The sequence below is a fragment of the Equus quagga genome, chromosome 15 (assembly GCF_021613505.1).
Source record: "Equus quagga isolate Etosha38 chromosome 15, UCLA_HA_Equagga_1.0, whole genome shotgun sequence".
NCBI lineage: Eukaryota > Metazoa > Chordata > Mammalia > Perissodactyla > Equidae > Equus > Equus quagga.
Genome location: NC_060281.1, coordinates 3,365,009 through 3,386,246, shown reverse-complemented (window position 1 = coordinate 3,386,246; position 21,238 = coordinate 3,365,009). Strand labels below are relative to the sequence as shown.

General features: G+C 40.8%; 1 protein-coding gene across 5 annotated transcripts in view; it reads left to right on the top strand.

Moving 5' to 3' along the window:
• ADGRB3 (adhesion G protein-coupled receptor B3) overlaps positions 1-21,238 on the top strand; it is a 643,872-nt gene that overhangs the window by 267,204 nt on the left and 355,430 nt on the right. For all 5 annotated transcript variants that reach the window (XM_046638989.1, XM_046638988.1, XM_046638987.1 and 2 more), the window contains 2 exons: positions 10,659-10,823; positions 11,274-11,438. In XM_046638989.1, the coding sequence (XP_046494945.1) occupies positions 10,659-10,823; positions 11,274-11,438 (330 nt within the window). The remainder of the gene's footprint in view (positions 1-10,658; positions 10,824-11,273; positions 11,439-21,238) is intronic.

The following is a 21,238-nucleotide window of genomic DNA, read 5'->3' as shown; positions in this document are numbered from 1 at the left end:
CTTTTAAGAAACACCTGTAACCTCTATAATGATGTAGATGCTGTGTATTGTTCACATCAAATAGTGAAATATGCTTTCCTTATGCAAATTTTTTTATTGCAGTAACATTGGATTATAGCATTATATAGCCTTCAGATGTACATCGTAATATATTTCGAATTCTGCGTAGATTACATCTTGTTCACCACCCAAAAACTAATTATAGTCCATCACCTCACAAGTGAGCCTAATCACCCCTTTTGCCTCCCCCTCCCCCCTTTCCCAATGGTAACCACCAATCCAGTCTCCAATCTTGCTATGCGTTTGTTTGTCGGTTTTATCTTCTACTTATGAGTGAGATCATACGGTATTTGACTTTCTCCCTCTGACTTATTTCACTTAGTATAATACTCTCAAGGTCCATCCATGTTGTCACAAATGGCCAGATTTCATCGTTTCTTATGGCTGAGTAGTATTCCATTGTGTATGTATACCACATCTTCTTTATCCATTCGTCCCTTAATGGGCACCTTGGTTGCTTCCAGGTCTTGGCTATTGTGTATAATGCTGCAGTGAACATAGGGGTGCATGTATCTTTATGCATTTGTGTTTTCAAGTTCTTTGGATAAATACCCAGCAGTGGAATAGCTGGATCATACGGTAGATCTATTCTTAATTTTCTGAGGATACTCCATACTGTTTTCCATAGTGGCTGCACCAGTTTGCACTGCCACCAGCAGTGTACGAGGGTTCCCCTCTCTCCCCATCCTCTCCAATACTTGTTGTTTCCTGTCTTGTTAATTATAGCCATTCTGACCAGAGTGAGATGATATCTTATTGTAGTTTTGATTTGCATTTCCCTGATAGCTAATGATGCTGAGCATCTTTTCATGTGCCTGTTGGCCAGCAGTATATCTTCTTTGGAGAAATCTGTGTTCATATCTTTTGCCCATTTTTTAATTGGGTTGTTGGTTTTTTTGTTGTTGAGCTGTATGAGTTCTTTGTATATTTCGGATATTAACCCCTTATCTGATATATGGTTTGCAAATATCTTCTCCCAATTGTTAGGTTGTCTTTTCGTTTTGTTGATGGTTTCCTTTGCTGTGCAGAAGCTTTTTAGTTTGATGTAGTCCCATTTGTTCATTTTTTCTTTTGTTTCCCTTGCCCAGTCAGACATGCAAATTTTCATATCACCTTCTAAGTAGATGACATCCTATTTTTATCAGGTACTTTCCTTAGTCGAAGTCCAACTTTCTCCCACTTCTTTTGAGGTGAGGGTAAGCATCTGCCTGGGATCCATATAAGGAGAGAAGACAGGAAAGTGTTGATGTGGTATCTCCTAGTTTGAGTTATTGTTACTAATTTGTGTACCATGTCTGAGAGCAAGGACTGGGCTGGTGGGGAGACGTGGGCCGGAGGTATAGAGCAACAGAAGGAATTCACTCCGATTCATTCAATGACTCATAAACATAATGTGACCCCATTGTCCTCCTTTTCTCATCTATCTTAGTAATTTAGTGTGATATTATGGAAGGGCGTGAGTATGTGTGTATGTGTTCAATGGTCTTTGTGATCTGTTTCTCTTTTCTCACCAAACTTACAACTTCTGGCAGTCCAACCTATGTTTTCTGTTTTCTCTGAATTTTCACTGCAGTCACTAAATGAGCATCAAGTTCATAATAGTATTAACTGATATATTTGAGGACAAGGAAATTCTCTTCCATTTCCTCTTTATCTCTCCATGCAACTTTGTACCTGGTAGCATCCAATAAATTACTATTGAATGGATTTCCTTGACATGCATATATCCAAATTTCCAGTACTCATCTGAGAATTTTTATAGGACATTTTCTGGGTCTATTTAATAATGCATTGATGTGGTGTAGTGGAAGGGTCTTGGACTTTCACAAGAGAACACATATGTTTAACTTTAGATATCACTGTTTAATATCTGCATTGCTCCTCTGATCCTTAGTTTCTTCATCTATAAAATGGGTACAGTAGTAATACCCACTTCATAGGACTCTGAGAGGACCATGTGAGATGCTGTAAGGGAGAGAACATGGCAAATAGCAAATGACGTATGCGTGTTAGTGATATTATTACGTCAATGCCCTCCTGTAAGTGTCCATCAGGATAACACTTGTAGTTGAATAGGCTGGGTTTGTTACTCTTGGCATGAGAGAAAATCAACATAGGGAACTGTGGGGCATCTCAGTAAGAGAGTGTTAGACTTAGTAAGGGTTTGGGCTTGGGTTGGTGATCAAGGAAGGTTTAAGGAAGTGGGGCTTTGCTCTGGATTTGATACTGTCAGGAAGGGGGAATATTCTATGATTGGGTATCTTAATAAATTATCTAGGAGGAGGGAAGACTGGCCGTGCTTGGTAAAGAAGAGGTTGTCAATCATATTAGCTGAGAGAGAGAACGTTTGGAACATTGTGGGTTCCACTGTGACCTTGTCTTTGTCTCTGAAGTGGCCTTGTTTTATCTCACTTTATCATAGTATCAGAGTAGCTTGTCTGATGATAATGTTCTCTGTGATGGCTTTAGGTCCAACAGAAACTCACACAGCCTAGCTGTGAGCACCAAGCAAGCTGCTGACAGCACTGAGGGCTAACTGTAAGTGTCAGACCAGTTCCTGGATGTTACCTTGATGGTGACGCCTCCTCTAGGGTGAATCAATCACTTTAGATGCTTGCGTTTATAATGGTTTTAATTTTTATTAATATTCAAATGGAGAAAAGTGTCAGACATCATGGAATGTTTACGTTTTCTAGGTAGGCCCTCCCTTAAAATTATATGGATGTATATCCCCCAAATAAAGTTGATATAGTCTTCTCCAACATTAAATTCTTAAGGGAAAATAAAAGTTTAAGTTCTTAGTTCAAAGCCTCAAGCTTTACAGTATTTTACTTTATAGTAATAATTTTTTCCCTCTGTTAGTAGGAACTAATAATTCAAGTTTGGTCCTCTTTCTTTCAGTTTTGACAATTCTCATTCTGATATAATTTATGTAGTAAAGTACAGATAATATAGAGGATAGGGATAAATAAGAATTGAGTGACAGCGAAGACTAAAATAAATGAAAGAACTATTGACAAATACATTTTCATTTATATACTGAAGTATGAACAGTAAATGCATTTAATTATATGCTTCAGTGGGTGACACATTGGTCTGGAATTCACAGGACATGGATTAAGGTTCAGTCTCAATCCTTAACTATAAATATTTACTTGGTCAACTTATTCATCTTCTCTAGCCTCACTTTTCTCGTTTATGAAATGGAGCCGGTATTCATTACCCTGCTATATCCCAGGATTGTTATATGATTAAAATTAGGTGGGAGAATCTTGAAAAGTATAAAACAATATAAAATGGAGGATATTTATCATGATTTATGTGAGAATATTACTTTAAAAGTAATAATATTACTTTGGAAGCAGTAGGTGAAATAAACTCAGGATATCCTGATGGTTTTTGAGCTCCGTTTCTTGTGGACAGCCTTTATCATAGACTCAGAGCACTTCTTCTGCCAGGTTTGAACTAGGAAGGACATACCTGAGGGCTCCTGTCGGTCTGTGGGATGGAGCTGTGTCACCCCGGTCAGTCCTGCACTTGAGAAATGTATTCCTGTGAACCCAGAACCTTCCTGGAGAGATCCTGTCAGGTGTAGTTTGCAGGTATTTGCAAACTCTTAGAACCCCTAAGAAGAAAGGAAGAATCACCCAAGGGTAGGTCCTCAGGAAAACAGCTCGACCCGAACATCTCTGTTTTCTAGAGCAAGAGGCTCAGTCTCCTGTGGACCCAAAATTTTGATTCCTCAGCATCTGTGAGAGGGTGACCTGCTCGTGGTCTCTCTGCAGGGGGCCCTCCAGGTGAGGACAGTAAGTGGGAAGATGCTAAACATTTGCCTGACCTTGGTTCAGAGGTCCCTGGTTGTCTCTGCATGAGGATGTTATAATTGAAACTCAAATACTGCCTCATTAACCTATTCTTTAATTAATTAGCATTTTATCTTCTTAATCTTCTAGTCTATTGTATGGCAATTATATTCATTTTGTGTCATTTCAGATTTTTAGCCTTGCTCTGGTCATCCTTCATTGTTTAGCTTAAAAGTTAAAAAGTTAATTGTGTCTTGATTACTCCTGGCTGATTTTCTTTTACTATTTAAGATTTTTTTCTCATTTAAACTTTGTCTTAAGATACGAACTTTTTAAAATTCTTCTTAGCCTTACCATGATAACTAGCTTCTACTTTTAGTTCTAATTTTTTTAATGGTATTTCATTTTGATTTTTCCCCTTTTGTAACTTATTTTAAAATGACAAATGGGAAACATAGGTTTATGCTCTCCAGAGTGTACCCAAAGCAAAGGGTTGGTCCTCTTACATTTTAGTCGTGTATCCCCAAAAGATCTTTCCAGCTCCCTGGATAGCTCCCAACTCAATAAAAACCTGAACTCTCCAACTTTGCCATCACTAAATCAGATGGCCTCAAAGCCAGGGGCCAGGATTCTCCTCCCAGCTCCTTCCTACAGATAGCTTAATCAATCAGCGATAATCAGCCCAGGACAGTTGCTGAAATGATAATTCTATTACTCAAAACATTCAGGACTTTATGGATGGGTACGTCATCTAACTTGTGGTTACTGTTATCCAGTCTGTTCTGTATTGCCACATCTATTTGTGAAAGTAGACTAAAACGCAGTATTTTCATTAAAATGTATCATCGAATTTAATTTGGCCCCTCTACCTAGGAGACAGGCTGTTCTTCCAGGTGAACACAATTGCAACTCTGCGTGTGTGGCAGGAGGAAGTCCACATAACAAAGTAAACTCCAGGAACTAGCCATTTAGTCTTTGCAATTTTAATTCTTCTGGGTCAAGAAAATCTGGTAATGTGTCACGTTGCTGAAGCGAAACTTTAGCTGTCCCCCGTGTGACGTGGTTGTGTAAGGAAGCACATTATATGATGGTAAGAGAGGCTGATCGCTCAGCATTCTCCCAGCGTTTAAAACACAGCCTTACTGTTCTCTATTCTTAGTCACCTTTGTAGGATGGTTCAGAAGTTAATAGGCATCTGGAGTTTTTAAATTGAAAGATAACACTAAAAAAATCCAACTGCAAATGCTTATGATGGAAATGAGGAGAAATTAAAAAAGCCTAAGAAAGATTCTTAACCTGGCTGTGTATTATAGAAGAAATGATGGACTCTAATGCCATGTTTTCCATGCGGTGTTCCATGGAAGGGCAAAAAGGAAAGAGGGGAGAGATGATTACATTGCAAACGAATCTGGGAGGCACAGTGTTAAACAAAAAGTATTCAATGTAAGACTCCTTGCACTACGTCTGTAATGGCATCGTGAATTTAACATGTTCAGAATAGGCAATTGGTTTTGGGGCCATAGACCCCCGACCTATCTGAACCCTAGTCTAACCCAGATCAGTAAACAGCTCCAGCATTCACCCATTTCAGTAAGCCAAAAGCCTAAAAGTCAACTCTGATTCTCTATTTTTCCATATCCCACCACTAACCTGTCAGCTCTACATGCAGAAAATGTCGCAAATTTGTCCACTTCTTTCTGTCTCCACTGATGCCACCATTATCTGAGCCACTGTGCCCTCTGTCTGGGCTGCACTGGAGTCCCCTAACATCTCCCCAAACCCGTTCTTGCCCTGGTAAAATCCACTCTACACACAACTGCAAAATTTAGTGTTAAATTACAGCACAGCCCTTCCCTGCTGGAACGTCCTCTCGTGCTTCTCATCTAACTTGGTCCCAGGGCCCATGGGTCCCACAGGATCTGGTTTCTGCGCACCCTCCGAATCAGCTCCTGCCACTTCCCCTTTCCATGATGCCACAGCCCAGCCTTTTCTCTGTCCTCGCATACACAAAGCCTTCTCGACCTCAAGACTTTGGACTTGGGTAGAGTTTCCCACAGATCTCCACGTCTCTGGCTCTTGTGGGACTCAGGACTCAGCTCTGCTGTGGTCTCCTCTGAGCGGTGTGGCTGAGCACCCATCCTCTTATGTCACATTTTCTTCATAACACTTAGAACGGAAACTCTTATTCCTCTGTCTCCACCACAGCCCCTCAGACTGTATGTTCTGTGAGAGCAGAGCTTGGTTCATCTTTGTCACCACAGGTTTCCCAGAGTCTAGTAGAATGATGGCAGTCACAGGGTAGAGTCTCTGTGAGTCTTTTTACAGGTGCATTATGAGATTCCAAGAAGAGTTTCAGAGGGTTTACATTTTCCAAAATTATTGGGGAATATTTTTCTGACAGAGTGACTGGATGTTAATCAGCTTTCAATAGGAACACAGTTTTAGAAAGAAAGCTTGGCGGTATTCTCAAATTTGTGGGTTTGCGATGACTCTGGGCGGCATCTCTTACAATGACGGCTGCACTCAGGGGCGAGTGAGGGTAGGCAGAGGTGAAGGTGGCCTCTGTCACCTCGATGCTCACCCTGGCAGAAAGCAAACCCGAATGCGGGCTGAAGGAGAAGCAGCTTCATCACCACTTTGGGTTGCCTGTCAGGCATCCGATACGAAGGACAGAGCAGTTCCTTCACTTCTTGTGGTACCTAGATGACCGTTTATAAAGCAGAAGTGCTGGATAGATCATATGATAAGTCGTTTTCATTTTTAAATATCTCAACATTTATCCCTGAAATATAATGCACATATCCAAAAACTTTCCAATCCTCCGTTTTTCCCATTCAGTAAAATGACACAATCATTTCCTGAAAGGTCTTGGGGCTGATATCCCTAAAAAGAACACAGTTAATGATTTTTTTTTTTTTTTGCTGAGGGAGATTAGTCCTGAGCTAACATCCATGCCAATCTTCCTCTGCTTTGTATGGGGGATGCTGCCACAGCATGGCTGATGGGTGGAGTAGGTCCTCTCCCAGGATCTGAACCTGCGAACCCAGGCCACTAAAGCAGAGCATGTGGAACTTTAAGCACTTGGCCAATTTTAGGATATCAAACTGAAAAATATTGGCTAAATTTTAGGATATCAAACTGAAAAAAAAACCTAAAATAAAAAATAATGTCTCACATTTGGCACTAAAAGAAATTCTTTCATCTAATTGTAATGTCTGTTATCTGATGTTTTCAATTAAATTCATATATCCTTCTCTTTCTAACTTCTCAACTTTCCATCTTTCCGGTAACTTTGACACAGGAAAGGAATACTGGGTTTTCCTCTTTTTTTTTTTTTAACTATCCAATCAGTTACTTTGTCAAGTCAGTTCTTTCATAATGGTTCAGTTAATGTTCAGTAAAAGGAATTTCTAGTTCTCAGTATAAAATAAAACATCAAAAATGTCCACTTGGGGGCCGGCCCAGTGGCCGAGTGGTTAAGTTCTCGTGCTCTGCTTTGGCAGCCCAGGGTTTCACTGCTTCCTATCCTGGGTGCAGACATGGCATCATGAGGCCATGCTGAGGCGGTGTCCCACATAGCAGAGCCAGAGGCACTCACAACTAGAATATACAACTATGTACTGAGGGCCTTTGGGGAGATGAAGAAAAAACAAAAACAAAAAAACGTCCGCTTGACATATTTTCAATTTCCTTATTTCTTTTCTGTAACTGACTTTATAAACAAAACTCTTCCTATCTAAAATGCATATTTTGTTGATGTTAATGGTAGTGTTGAAGCTCAAAATTTCCCTCAAATGTGTGCTATTAACTCATTCTTTTTTAAAGATTGGCACCTGAGCTAACCACTGTTGCCAATCTTCCTTTTTTTTTCTGCTTTTCTCCCTAAATCCCCCCAGTACATAGTTGTATATTTTAGTTGTGGGTCTTTCTAGTTGTGGCACGTGGGACGCTGCCTCAACGTGGCCTAATGAGCGGTGCCATGTCTGCGCCCAGGATCTGAACGGCGAAATCCTGGGCCGCCAAAGCAGAGCGTGCGAACCTAACCACGTGGCGTGTCTGGCCCCTAACTCATTCTTGAACTTCAGCCAGTGTATACATGGACAGAACTAATCTTGTGAATATATGAATTTAAAATGTCTAAAATTTTTTTACTAATGGAGATACAAAGTCCTCTTTTAGGAAAAGCCTAAAGAGCAAAACACGTCACAAATCTTCTTATTCTTCTTAATCTCTTTTCAGCAAGGTCATCTCTCATTCCTCATTGATAATACAACCCCCCCCCCACCCCCCCCGCAAAGTTTCCTCTCTCTAATTTCCACATTTGACTTGCTCACTACTGACTCCACTTCTTCTTAGCTGGAAGGACTTATCTTCTCTTTGCCAGTGAGTGTAACTATCACATTCGTAAAAAAAAATACTAAAAGCTTTCCTCTAGCCAGAATTCCTGAGAACTTCACATGTTCCTCTCTTGTAGTCAGTCAGCCCTGCATGAGGTCTGCAGCACCCAATTCGTCTCTGTTTATGTGTTGCTTTCTGAGTGTTCTCAATAATTTGAATGACTGAACATTCTTTTGCCAACTAGATGGTAAGGTGCAGTCATGAATCTTATTTTTTAAACCTTTCTCAGAGGCTTACAATACTGAGAGTTCATAACACAAGCGCAATAAGTGTTATCTTTGAAAAGCAAAAGTCTGAAATGAAAAACACACTCATCTTTAAAGCCAAAATAGAGAGGAAATGGATCATTTATAACGTCCTATTGATTCGCTAGACTTTTCTTTTTTGTCGGGCAAATGGACTACTAGCCAATAAGATTGTATCAGGTACTTTTAATAAAGTGAGATGCTAAAATTACATGAATGGGATGATTAAATTGGCATTTTGTGATTTTTAATCTCACAAAGGGTTTATTAAGTACAGCTAGATACCTATTAAACAAGCTTCTTTTTAATAGCAACCTGCAAGCCCTGAAATTAGGTTGAAAGTACTCACTCGTGTTCTGCCGGGCTTCCTCGTCTGTGTGGACGGGTTTTCACAGCAACATCAGCTCATGTTGGAACTCTGGATTTCTGGTGAATTCTCTTTCACTGTAATGAAATTGACTAAGAACCAGGAAATGATACTGGAACAAGGAGACAGTCATATCCTAGTGATTTATAACACTTACGTGCTAGTTCAAACATTCTAATTTACGGAACTATTTTTGCCTGATTCCTTTGCTCACTTGCATTTTGCGGCTTATGGGATTCTGCCTTTGTGAATGCTGCCTCTTTTGTCTAAATACCCAGATCGCACGCTACTAGTCTAACATAATTATCCCCAAGTAGACGAGATCTGTTCTCTGAAAGCCTTCATGTGCCATGCTAAGGTGTTATTGTTTTAACCTTTTCTTTTCTTATTTGCTGCATAATGTAATTCTTTTCTAAGTTATAAGTTTCTGGGGTTTGGATTCATATTCTTTTATTTCTGTCTCTCTCATAACACCTATATCATATTAGTCTCGTAACTAAGAACTGAGTTTATTAGTCTGATAACTAATAGATTGTCAAAAATCGTTTGAGTGAGTGAATAACTAAATCACTCTCAAGTTGAAAGTCCCAAAGGCAAGTTCAACCATCTAGATGGAGTCTCAGTCACCAGGCACCTGGGGGTCATCTGGATCCTCTCTCCGCTTCCTTCGGGAGAGCCTCTCACCATCCCTCCCTGGGCGCTCTCTAGTCTTTCCAAGGCCCTCCGTCATCTGCTCTGTCTCACCCTCCTAGCGTAGACCCTTCCACGCTCTCCCATAATTCTTCCTCCACTCTGCACTAGATCTTATCATAGAAGCCCATTTAAATCCTTCAGTGGCTTCCTAATGATCTCAGAATAATAGCCAAATCCTTAGCAGAGTTGACAAAAAAGTATGCAAAGTCTGTCCTCTGCCTTTTTTCCAACCTCCTCTGGTATAGCTCTTTTGTCTGGCTCTCTGGATTCCATTCACAGTGGCCTTCATTCACTTCCTGGAAATGCCCATGTTTCTTATGCCAGGGACCTCTGTGCATCTTCATGGACCATACCCTCAGGCAAGTATTTCCTCATTATCCTTCAAGGCTTGCCTGAAACCTCACTTTGTCAAGGAAGACTCCCCAGAGTCAAGACAGAGCTCTTGTCTCATCGCATCTTGAAATTATCCTTCACAGCAGTGCTGTATAGTTAATTTATTTTGCATGTGATTAAGGATTTAATTCATTCCAGGGGTTCTTTCTCTACATAGGAGCTCTGTGAGTTATTGGTCAGTATTCACTTTGTACACTGCTCCCCGCACCTCTCTCCTAGCCCAAGGTCTTGCTTTTTTAAGTGATCAATAAATGTTTTTGAAGAAACAAATGAATCAAAAGAGATACTAGAGGGGCTGGCCCAATGACATAGTGGTTAAATTCGTGCACTCTCCTTCAGCAGCCCAGGGGTCACCAGTTCGGATCCTAGGCCAGACTCATCAAGCCATGCTGTGGCAGCACCCCACATATAAAGTAGAGGAAGATGGGCAGGGATGTTATCTCAGGGCGAATCTTCTTCCAAAAAAAAAGAAAAAGCAAGGGGGGCGGATACTGGATACATGAAAGGAAATAGAAGTGAGAAAATAAGGTAATGGTAGTTTAGGGATAATAATAAACTCTGATGGCAATGTGCCTCCCATGGTGTTCATTCAGAGTCTCTTGGCCGGGACTCGTCCTCAAGGTTAGTGTTCCCCTGCACTTTCTGTGCAGCCTTCTCTCCTGCAAGATCTGCTCATGCATCTCTCTCTCTGTTGGGCAGTCGATGGACAGTGGCAGGAGTGGAGTTCCTGGAGCCAGTGCTCGGTGACCTGCTCGAACGGGACCCAGCAGAGAAGCCGGCAGTGCACCGCAGCCGCTCACGGGGGCTCCGAGTGCAGAGGGCCATGGGCGGAGAGCAGGGAGTGCTCCAACCCTGAGTGCACAGGTAGGGCCCCCGGCTGCCTTTACAGGGTGCCTGCCCTTTGTAAAATGGGACAGAACTGTGCCGGACGGTCGTAGACAAATCAGATAATTATATGTTTCTGACCAATGAAGCCGATGTAGCAGTGTTCATTCTGCTGTATGTCACATCAACAAAGCAACAAAAGTCAGGAGACTCTTAGATTTAATACCCCTTAAGCTGATGAAGTTCAGCACTGAACTTATATTTTTTACATGTAAGGTTCAGTGTCCATTTGAAGAGTCTGATAAACTTACATAAACTTCTGTTACTCTCAATGCTGTATACTTGACCAGGAGGTCATATATTTGAAAAAGGTGTGTTCATGGTGGTAGATTTATAAAAATGGAGCAGACAGTAATGGTCCTCAGATTTTAAAATTCCTAAAGCAGTTGCAGTAGACGGCTGCCACTGACCGTGACACGTTTCTTCCAGCCAATGGTCAGTGGAATCAGTGGGGTCATTGGAGCGGCTGTTCCAAGTCCTGTGACGGCGGCTGGGAAAGGCGAACGAGGACGTGTCAGGGAGCGGCGATAACCGGCCAGCAGTGTGATGGATCCGGCGAGGAAGTGAGGCGATGCAGCGAACAGCGCTGTCCTGGTGAGAATGACCTGAGATGACCCCGATGCAAATGGTCTATTTCCCCCCAAAATAAAAATTCAAAATATTGTCATTGGTTAAGGGCAGTACGTCCTCAATTGAAAGAAAAGTGGCAATTTACTAGTTTCTACAGTGTAGAGGGCTGCCTCTGGTTATGCATCATAGACCGTTGCTTCTGTGGGTTTTTAAAATATTTGCTGCAAAATGACATTGAAAAATATGATAATACCAAGGTAGCCATACTGAACAGTAACAAGGCTAGATATCGTTTAAATTAGGTAGCAGTACTATTTTTTTCACTATTTTCGTGAAAATGAAGAACACAAAGCAAGTTGCCTTAGATTATTTGCAGCAGAAATATCAAGACATAAGTGTTAGGTAGCTAAGCGAGAAAATAAGAAGAGGCTGTCGAAACTTGAACGCTTGCAAATTCTGCTGTTAATCCATCTTGATGCATGACCGCGGACAGCCCCGTTTACTTGTCCTTGCCCCATTTCCACTGTAAAAGGAAATTCCTGTGAGGAACACATTTAAAAATGAAAGCAGAAGGGCTTAATTAGGAGTGAAGGAATGGAAGTGCTGCTGCATTAAATGATTTTACATATAAGGCATAGAAAAAAACGAAAGGTCGGAAATTGCCCAGATTATAAATCTTATATTTTAAAAGATCATTTAGAACAAAGATTCCTTCCTAATTGTGTGTACATTCCATAAAATATTATTGACATACTGAGGACTCAACAAATAAGTGAAAATTAGGATTTCGGGATGATATCATATGCAAAACTGCTATAAATGTGCTAGAAAAGGTTATCGGAGGGAATTTTAAAATTTCACAGCTGGGTATGGAGGAAAGTGCTGAAGTGTGAGGACCCAGTTAGAGTCCTGTCACGGCTGGTGACTCTCGGTGGGCAAGCTCGCCAATCCCTCTGGCATCTGGTTCCAGTGGGTGCGGGCAGTGCAGCTGTTGGAGGTCTCATTTCAGTTCAGAAAGCCATGGGTTTCTGTCTCTAACATGACTACTTCAATTTAGAAAAACAAAGTATTTTAAGAGATTTCTAGGGGTCACAACTTCGTATTTCTCCATAGTTAGAATTCTAAAGACTTGTCACAGTCCAGCACTGAGAATACCAACAGAAACTGGACTCTAAGAGTAAGAAAATGTCAGGAGATTTTTTTCAGAGCTTAAAAAGGTCTAAAATTAGTTTTGTTAATTCTTAAGGCCATATGAATTCAGAACGATAAGCAGGAACCAGCAGGCTGGATGTCTTCGAGAAGGATACTTGTATTCATCAGCACTCTGACGTTCCTCCTGTGCTGCATGAGAATTAAGAAGCATCAAACTAAAACATTTACTTTGCCCAGAGAGAAATCTCATTAGAACACTAGGCATGATTAAATAAGACCCTTTTAATATTTGAAGTTACCTAAACCAGCCTGAGCATACCAAGATTCTTAACCGGTCCTTCTGAACTGTCTTTCCTGAGTGTGTGTAGAGGTAAGACGGGGCTGCTGCAATCAGCCTTACAAAGATTGCCACCTGCTGTTTGGAGAACATTTCACATATCTGTTTACAGGAGGGGTTTATTGCTTATTTGCTAGGTTTGTTTGCTGGCTTTCTTGATTTAAAGCGGGATGAAAATGATCACACAACTCTGTAAAACTTTTTATATTGTACTGTGTATTTTTTAGTATTAACCTTAACAGTTTTATTTTACAGTTTTCAATAATATGACCTGAAAAGAACTGCAAATCACTTCCAAGTATATAAGTAACATTTTCAAATTAAAATGAATTTTTGAGTCAGCTAATTTATAAATTTGTGCTTATGTAGGTGTAAAAGAATAAATATATGTACCAAGCTTTTGAATATATCTCAATCTGGTACCTTTATACAAACTGCGTTATCCATCAAAAATTGTATATGACTATTAATTTCAGATATGCCTTTGATACTCTGTAGAGTATGAAAATAAAGGAAGATTTATATTTATCCTTTAATTTTTCAATGTGCAGTCATATCAACCCCAAATTATTTTATCAAGACAACAGGATTTATAAATCACTCAGTTTTCTGTAGTGGACCTGGTTTATGTAATCACATTACAACTCTGTTCAGTTGCCCCTCTGTGGTCAGTGTATGTTACTTCCATGATCAGGAGCATAGTTCCTAATTTCAACCATTATATTGCTCCAAATTTACACATTAACGATATAAATGGAGAAAACTCGAATTATCTTAATACTGAGGCTTTTTTTTTCTCTTTTTGTCAATTAGAAAGCCTGAACAAGTGTTTCTTTTAAAACAATATGTTTATTTCTAGTAATATTTTTAATACTGTTCATTCTTGATTTTTCTTCAGATTGCTGGAAACAACTAGTATTTATTTTTATGCTTCACTTAATTTAGATGCAAAACAAATTAATCAAGTTTGCCAAGAGATCCTCTGTTGTTAGGAAGGAGAAATGTAATATTCGCACAAATTTGTCTGGATAATTAATGAAAATAATGATTAATCATCTGGATTTAATCAAAAGCTGTGAAGATGTCTACTAAAAATGGAAAATAAAAAAAATATTTTCCCATCAAGATGAGGACATTCCTTTACGGGAAAATAGATAAAATAAAAGCATTACAAAGAATATCATCTACCAAAAATAGAGATTTAGAGGGATGAAAAATTATATTTAAAAAAATGCTGCTAGTTGAGATATAGAGTAGCTACCGGAGGGATAATTAAATTGCTTAATTTTTAAACTGATCAAACTCCCCAAATAAGGATTTCATTGATCTCAATCTCATTGCACACCCCTGGGGTTTGAGGGTTAAAATAGGAGACAGGCAATAGCTCTTCTGATTTTGTTATGTTGCTAGCATGTGAAAACATTCTATTTTTAGTATCTTTTGTTTGTTTTGCAATGTTTCCCTGGTTAATATCATCCAGAAAGCAGATGTTACTAGTGGATTGGTCTGTGACCTTGCATGCTTCCTGGGGACCTCCTTGCTCTGTTCCCAGGGAGGGGCTTGCTGTTCCTATAGCTCCACTTCTGGGATCCATTACTCTTTAGTCATTAACTGCTAAGTTGGAACCTACCATTCACAGGTAGATGTTAAACTTAACTTGTACATAAAATGTCTTTCTTGGAGTGAATTGCCTTATCTGCAAATGGTGAGTGAAGCCTGCAGGTTGCATGTGCTGAGAAAATCCTGTGAAGTAAGGTACCCACATCATAAATGTGCATAGTAAGAGCAGCTTACACCAGAGATGCAGCAATTATTGGTGAACTTACCTCTAAACATTCGAACCAAAGGAGGTCCGCAGTGACGTTGGCCATCCTAAACTTGGCTTGAACATGAATGCATGTGTGTTAGACTTTGGCGCCCTGCAGTATGGTGACCGCAGCCCTCCCCCATAGGTGTGGCTGTTCCTTAGCTATGTAAGATGCTCTCTTCTCAGGGGACCAAGAGAGACTTTCATTTGTTTTCCAAGTAATTTTCTTTTAACGTGGCTTTAGTAGGAACAAAGAATCACAAGCTTGCTTCCTTTGCACTCTTGTCTTCTTTGAGTGCCTCTCCTTGTTGTGCAAAGCTGTGCTTCTCACACTGTAGGAGACATAAGAAGCACCCAGAGAGCTTGTTAAAACACAGGTTCCTGAGCCCAACCCCCAGAGATCCTGATTCAGTAGGTCTAGGATGGGCCTGAGAGTCTGCATATCCAGCCAGCTCCTAGGTGACATGGATGATGCTGTGCGCCCTTTAGTCATCTGGTCTGCACGTGACCCTGCAGGCACTGGCCTATAGTAAAAATAAGTAAGTAAATACAAATAAGATGATAAAGTTAACAAAGAAATGGAAAACAGTCCTCTGCCTCAGCTCCACTGATGAAAGTTGAGATATCTCCTAACGAGACTGCAAAATTTTATTTTATTTATACTACTTCATTAATAACGAGGGATTGTTTCTGAAATCAGTTAATAGTGAAAACACAGACAATCCATTTAGAGTCTCCCTCGCCAACTCATGTGTCAGTCAAAATAAGATCTCTTTACAGCAGTCATTTAAAGAAAATAGGGCTATTAACTAGTCGTGTGGACAAAGAAGGACGGGTTAGTCCTCATCCAGCTCTCCGTTCTCCAATCCCCATTGTTCCTGTTCCAAGGAGAGCAGGAGAAACAAGTTGGGTCTCACTTGAGCATGTGTGATGTACGGCCACGCACGGCCAGGATACCCATCTATAGTCCTGCCACCCCCAGCAACCGTCTCCCTGAGCAGGAGTACATTTTCACTGCCTCTTGTCCTCCAGGGCTGCTAGCTGCTGTAGACACACACGAGCATATAATATTTTGGGGCAGGGGGTGTCAGGGAGGAGGATGACGTCTTAGCTCACATTGACTTAGTTTCTCCTCAGTTCCCAGTTGGAAGAGTGGTGAGTTGATGACTATCGGTACAAACATTTTGTCTTTGTTAGAGACACACAAGTTAATAAGTCAGACTTCTAAATTGTGTGGACCACTGCATTTTAAGGCCAAATGTAATCATTATTAGAAACCCAAATATGTGAGTATAAAATTTACATATTTTTTCTAAAGAGAACAAAAAAGCATTCTTCTCCATAGGGAAATATTTGTGTACAAGTTGGCACCTGCTTCGCCTTTTTAGTTCCAAACCACAAAGTTAATCACTCATAGAACTTTTACAAAGCTCCTATTCCATTAGAATTTCTATTATTTTCTGCTATAAGATGTTATGTATGCACCCTGAAAGAAATTATATTATTACCTATTCAGTTTCAAAAGATTAGGGCAAGTGTTTTCACTGAATATTTTTGGACATAGCAAATAATGTCACACCCAAGTGTTTGCACCGGTTGTTCACCTAAAACCAATCACTGAGTTCAGTGTTGACAGTAGGTGGCACTAGGTATTGACTTCTTTCATCTCAAATATTCTATTTGTTCTTGCCAAGTCACCTCAGATACATTCTAAAAAGTAGGGAAATAGATTAGAACTTGAAGATACTGCATAAGTGAGAGAGATCACCTGTTGCTTAATAAATCTCTAAGGAAGCATCCATGCTCCTGAAAAGCGTGGGTTTTATTACCTGCTCCAGTCAACATTTCTGCAACAAATCAGCTAAATTTTTAGGCAGAATTAAGGAAGAACTACTGGGGTCTAAGACACTCAGTGTGTATACCAGATAGTACTGTCTGCCTGTTATTTAAACCTGTTGCCATGGAGATAATCACCATCCTGATTTGTTTTATCAGATTGTTCATCAGATGAGACTTGGAGAAAACTCTCACAGCTTCTGCCTTAGCAGAAACTAAAGAAGCAATTTGTTGTAATCTTGTATTACCGTACCTTGTCCAATTTAGAAATAGTTGGCAACACGCTGATCATTCTCAAACTGAAATAGAAAATTTAAGCAGCACTTTTGACTATTTTTTATTTCTTCCTTTCATCCCATGTTGTTTTTATGGTAAAAGTATACGTATTTTAGGAACTACTTAATTATTTTTAAATTAACAAAATTAAAATTAATGCAATTAGTAGAACTCCTTTTTGGGTTCATTGTGTACCAAGACGCTAAACCTGAATATTAGTCCTTGACATTTCTCACCCCCACTGATTTCCCTCTCCCGTGGATCCTGACTTGTGAATAAGCCTAAGATCCTGCCCCTGCGCTCTTTGGTTGCTATCTCTGTGTCTTTATCCAGCACCTGTGTGAGGAGTGCCCATAAATCTGCATCTTTATGCCACACCCCTTGCAAATGCCAGACAGACCTTTCCAACTAGGGTATCAAATCAGACTCTGTCACCAGGAGAGCTTCTGTCTCCCATACCCAATCCTTCCTGTCATCTGCAGTAATTTCTCCTCCTCAGCAATCTCTTTCCTGGTGATGGATCCCACCTCCATCAAGTCTTTTCTCGGTGGTCCTGCTTTCTCTTCCCCTGGCCACCACCTACTAGCGGCATAAAGAGCCTGGAGTGGAGTCAAACCAAGTTTGTCTTTGGGCCTCAGTGTCCTCATATGTAAACGGGGATAATAATATGTGCTGCAAGGGATCGTTTCAAGGATGAAATGAGAAACTACCATAGCTACTTAGAATTATTAAATAGCAGTCTAGGTTCTCTTTATCCATTACACGTATCATTGCAACAACCACATTTTCTAATCTTGTCCTCACAGGTTCATCTGATTGTCCTTCTCTTTGCATGGCCTTAGTCATGTGACTCACTTGCCCAAAAAAACTCCCATGGCTTCTCGTTACTTGTGCAATTCAGCGCGTACTGGGATCCTTTTGATTCTCGTAAGGTACCACGCATCAGCTCGTCAGCTTTCCAAGGTTATCCCCTCCACTTATTTATATGTACACATATAAAACAATCAAACAGCTCCAGGGTCTGGTCCCCAGAAGGAGGCACATATTCTCTCCTTACTCCGTTCCCTGCGCTGTCATTCACCTGGTCTCCTGGTGTCCCATCCCGTCCACCTTCACCTGCTGACATGGGAGCACCTTGGGACCAGTCCAAGACAGCTGTCTCCTCCCTTAACCATTCTTCTTTCTCCCACAGTCACTGGGGTGTTCTTTCTTCTTTGAACCCCTGGAAATTTGCTTTGTGCTTCTCTTATTCTGTATTGCTACCACAGCTCTTAGCTGAATTTCTGGCTCTTTACAGATGAGTTATCTATTTTCAGCCTCCACATCCTCTACTCTGCGTTGATCCTCGTGGAACGGAGGAGGTTATTAGATACATGCTCTTTGGAATGTTTTTTTCATTATCCTAAAGGCTATAACTGGATTAATGAAATCACTTGTATAAATGCATGTGAATAAAAGTTTCAGAATGACTATGGTAGTAACACCTTACATCTTAGAATCTTCTTTTACTCTTTCAAAATGCTCTTAGTTTACTTAAGTAGAATTTAATGGACATTTTTAGCACATACACTATTTTCATTTTGTAGTTACAATTTGTGACATGATCCTTCCTTCTTTAGAAATAAATCATTGAGATGTTGGAGGTAAGAAAAATATGTACGTTTCTGTAGCAAGTTATTCAATTTCCCCAAATCTCAGTCAAGCTTTTTCCTTTAGGCCAAAGCTCCTCAAGGCGGTCTCTCTTGTGGCCACCTGTCAGGCTAGAAGTGGTCCCAGGTGTGCCCCAATAGGGAGGCCCTGCAGCTGGGACACAGGAGGCTGTGGCTGTGGCCTCCAGCCTGGACTAGCCCTGCCCGTTACTCTAGGCATCTCCAGATGTTGTCGTTTCTCCATGTGCCATGACCTGGAGAAGGCAATGAAGCATTGCGATCCTCGGCAGTTCCTAAGATAATGCAAAAAGGCAGGTAAGCCCAATTCTCGAGCACGAACCTCAAGCATACCCCAACATAACACTTTGTCTCACTAAAAGTTAGTAAATAGTTACTTAGAGTTATTCCTCACAATGAAAGTTAGCTATCTTTTTTATTATTATTAACTTTGTTAACAGGTTGGAAGTAGAGTGACCTTCTCGGCTAAGTTGAAATATAGAATTAAAAAAATCAGAATTCAGAATTTTGGAGGGTGTGTTTCATAAAACACTGTCTAGACCAAGTACTCAGACAGGCAACCTGCAGTGCACATTGTTTGCTAGTTAATTTAAAGTTTGGAGTTTGCTGACTTGAAGACTTCCAGATGAATTTTTGCAAAATATATGACTCCCTTGTTTACCACTTCCACAGATGCTGAGCGATGGTGTAACATTCTCTGAGAATGGACTGAGGGAGCTGTTTGATTGACAGGCCCACCACCCCCTCGCTCAGTGATGTCTCTCTGCCTTGGCTTCTTCAGGTTTAAGATGGGGATCATATCTGCATGCACCACATAGGGTTAGGATGAGAAATAGACACATTACTATATGTGATGCACTTAGAAGACCGCCTAACTCATAGTGGTCGGTAAATCTTGCTGTCGTAATGGTGGTTCTTTCAACTTGACACTGAGAAAAGCCATTTTCTCTGCGAGGAATGCTGCTAGGAAACACATTTCAGAAAGAGCCTTCTTTTCCCTGAGACCTTAGCAGCACCACAGATTCCTCCCATGAGCAGGTTCCCCCACTGACAGGAGAGCTGTGAGCTGTGTGAGCACAGAGACCAGATCCATCTCATTTACGTCTGCAGCCCCCAGCACAGGGACTTCCCAAAACACAGGAATTAATGAATTGCCAGCAAGTGAAATCTGAAATGTGGGGTCATGCGTAGTGCAAGTTTTTCTATTTTCTATTTTTTTTTCCTGTATGCCTGCTCTACAGTTTAGAATCAATTTCCCTTTAATGCTGAAATTCTAGCATAAGAGGTGAAAACTAATTTTCCACATCAAATTGATTTAAGCCCTGTATAATTTTTGCTATTTTTAAGAGACAGAAAATCAGTTTGAATAGACAGATGAACAGCTAATCACTAGGTAATTGCTACCTTGTTTTAAGGGAGCATGCTAACTACATACTTATGACTTCAAGTACAGTCCTGTCTTACAAATGGGTTTTTATATCTTTGCACTACTGATGGCAAACAGTGGGTCTTTCAGCTGATGAACAGACTTGCTGTTCATTTTGCTAAGGCATAAAAACGAAGAGTCCTTCATGTTGCTGCACAATAATATGTTTTTATTTTGAGCACAGAGTGGCCTGAGCTAATTATGTATTTTCTAATTTACAAAATACACATAGATAGCATTAAAAAGAAAAAAAAGGTAACACAAATCTCTGTTGCTAGTTTATGTTTCTCTCCCAAGCTGTGCTTCCATACCCCAACCAACTTTTCGATAATACCGAGATGTGCTCAGGTATCTCAAACTCGAAACTATTTTCAGCATCTTCTCCCCCAAGCCACCTCCTCCTCGTGTGCTTAACTCAGGGTATAGACATCAGCCATTCTCCCTGGAAACGTCAGCTTCATCTTTTATTTCTCTCTTCCTCTCATCCTACATCCAGCCACGGAGCTGGGCCTATCCCGCCTGCTAAGTAGGTTTTGAATCCGCCCACTGCCCATTGCCACTTCCCGTGACTCCACCCGCCTCCCCAGTTACACCCCTTAGATGCTCCCTGCCTCCCTGCCTTCATCTCACTTTCCTTCCATCCATTCTCTGAACTGCAGGTATAGCGTTCAAAACGTTATCATAAATGTCCCTTGCCCTTACATTGGGACTCCTAGTTTACCTCAGCTTCCATCACTCGCCGCCACACACATACTTACCCACCTCTGCTCGTCCCCAACTTAACACTCTGGCCATTCTGAAATGTCCCCAATTTCTTGAGTGTACCAGGATCTCCTAGTCCCCTGGCTCTTCCCACGTGTGGCTCCCGAGGCACGCTTTTCCCTTCCTCATTGGCTGTCTCCTGCTTCTCCTGTGCTCCTTGACTTGGACACCCTTCTGGAAGTCCTCCACTGACATCTGTCCCCTGCAGTACTCCCCGAGCAGCCAGGACCTCTCAGATCACAGTGGCCGTCCTGCCGTATTGTCATGTCTCCAGATACTGTCTCCTTCACCACCTTGGGGGCTGAGAGACTCTGACTATCCTTGTTCATCATTTGATGCGCAGTATGTAACAAGGTGACTGGGACATTATGGGTGCTCAGGAAGTGTATGTAGAATGAAAGAACTTACAGTGCACTGAGAAGAGCCCAGAAAGTTCCCCACCGCTGGGGAGTTCATAAACCTAAGATGGAAGAAGATAAGTTTTTATTTAAATATCCAGGCTGTTTTGCTTTTGGCATGAGCACAAATAGACTTATTTTCTGAACTAATTTTTTTTTTTTA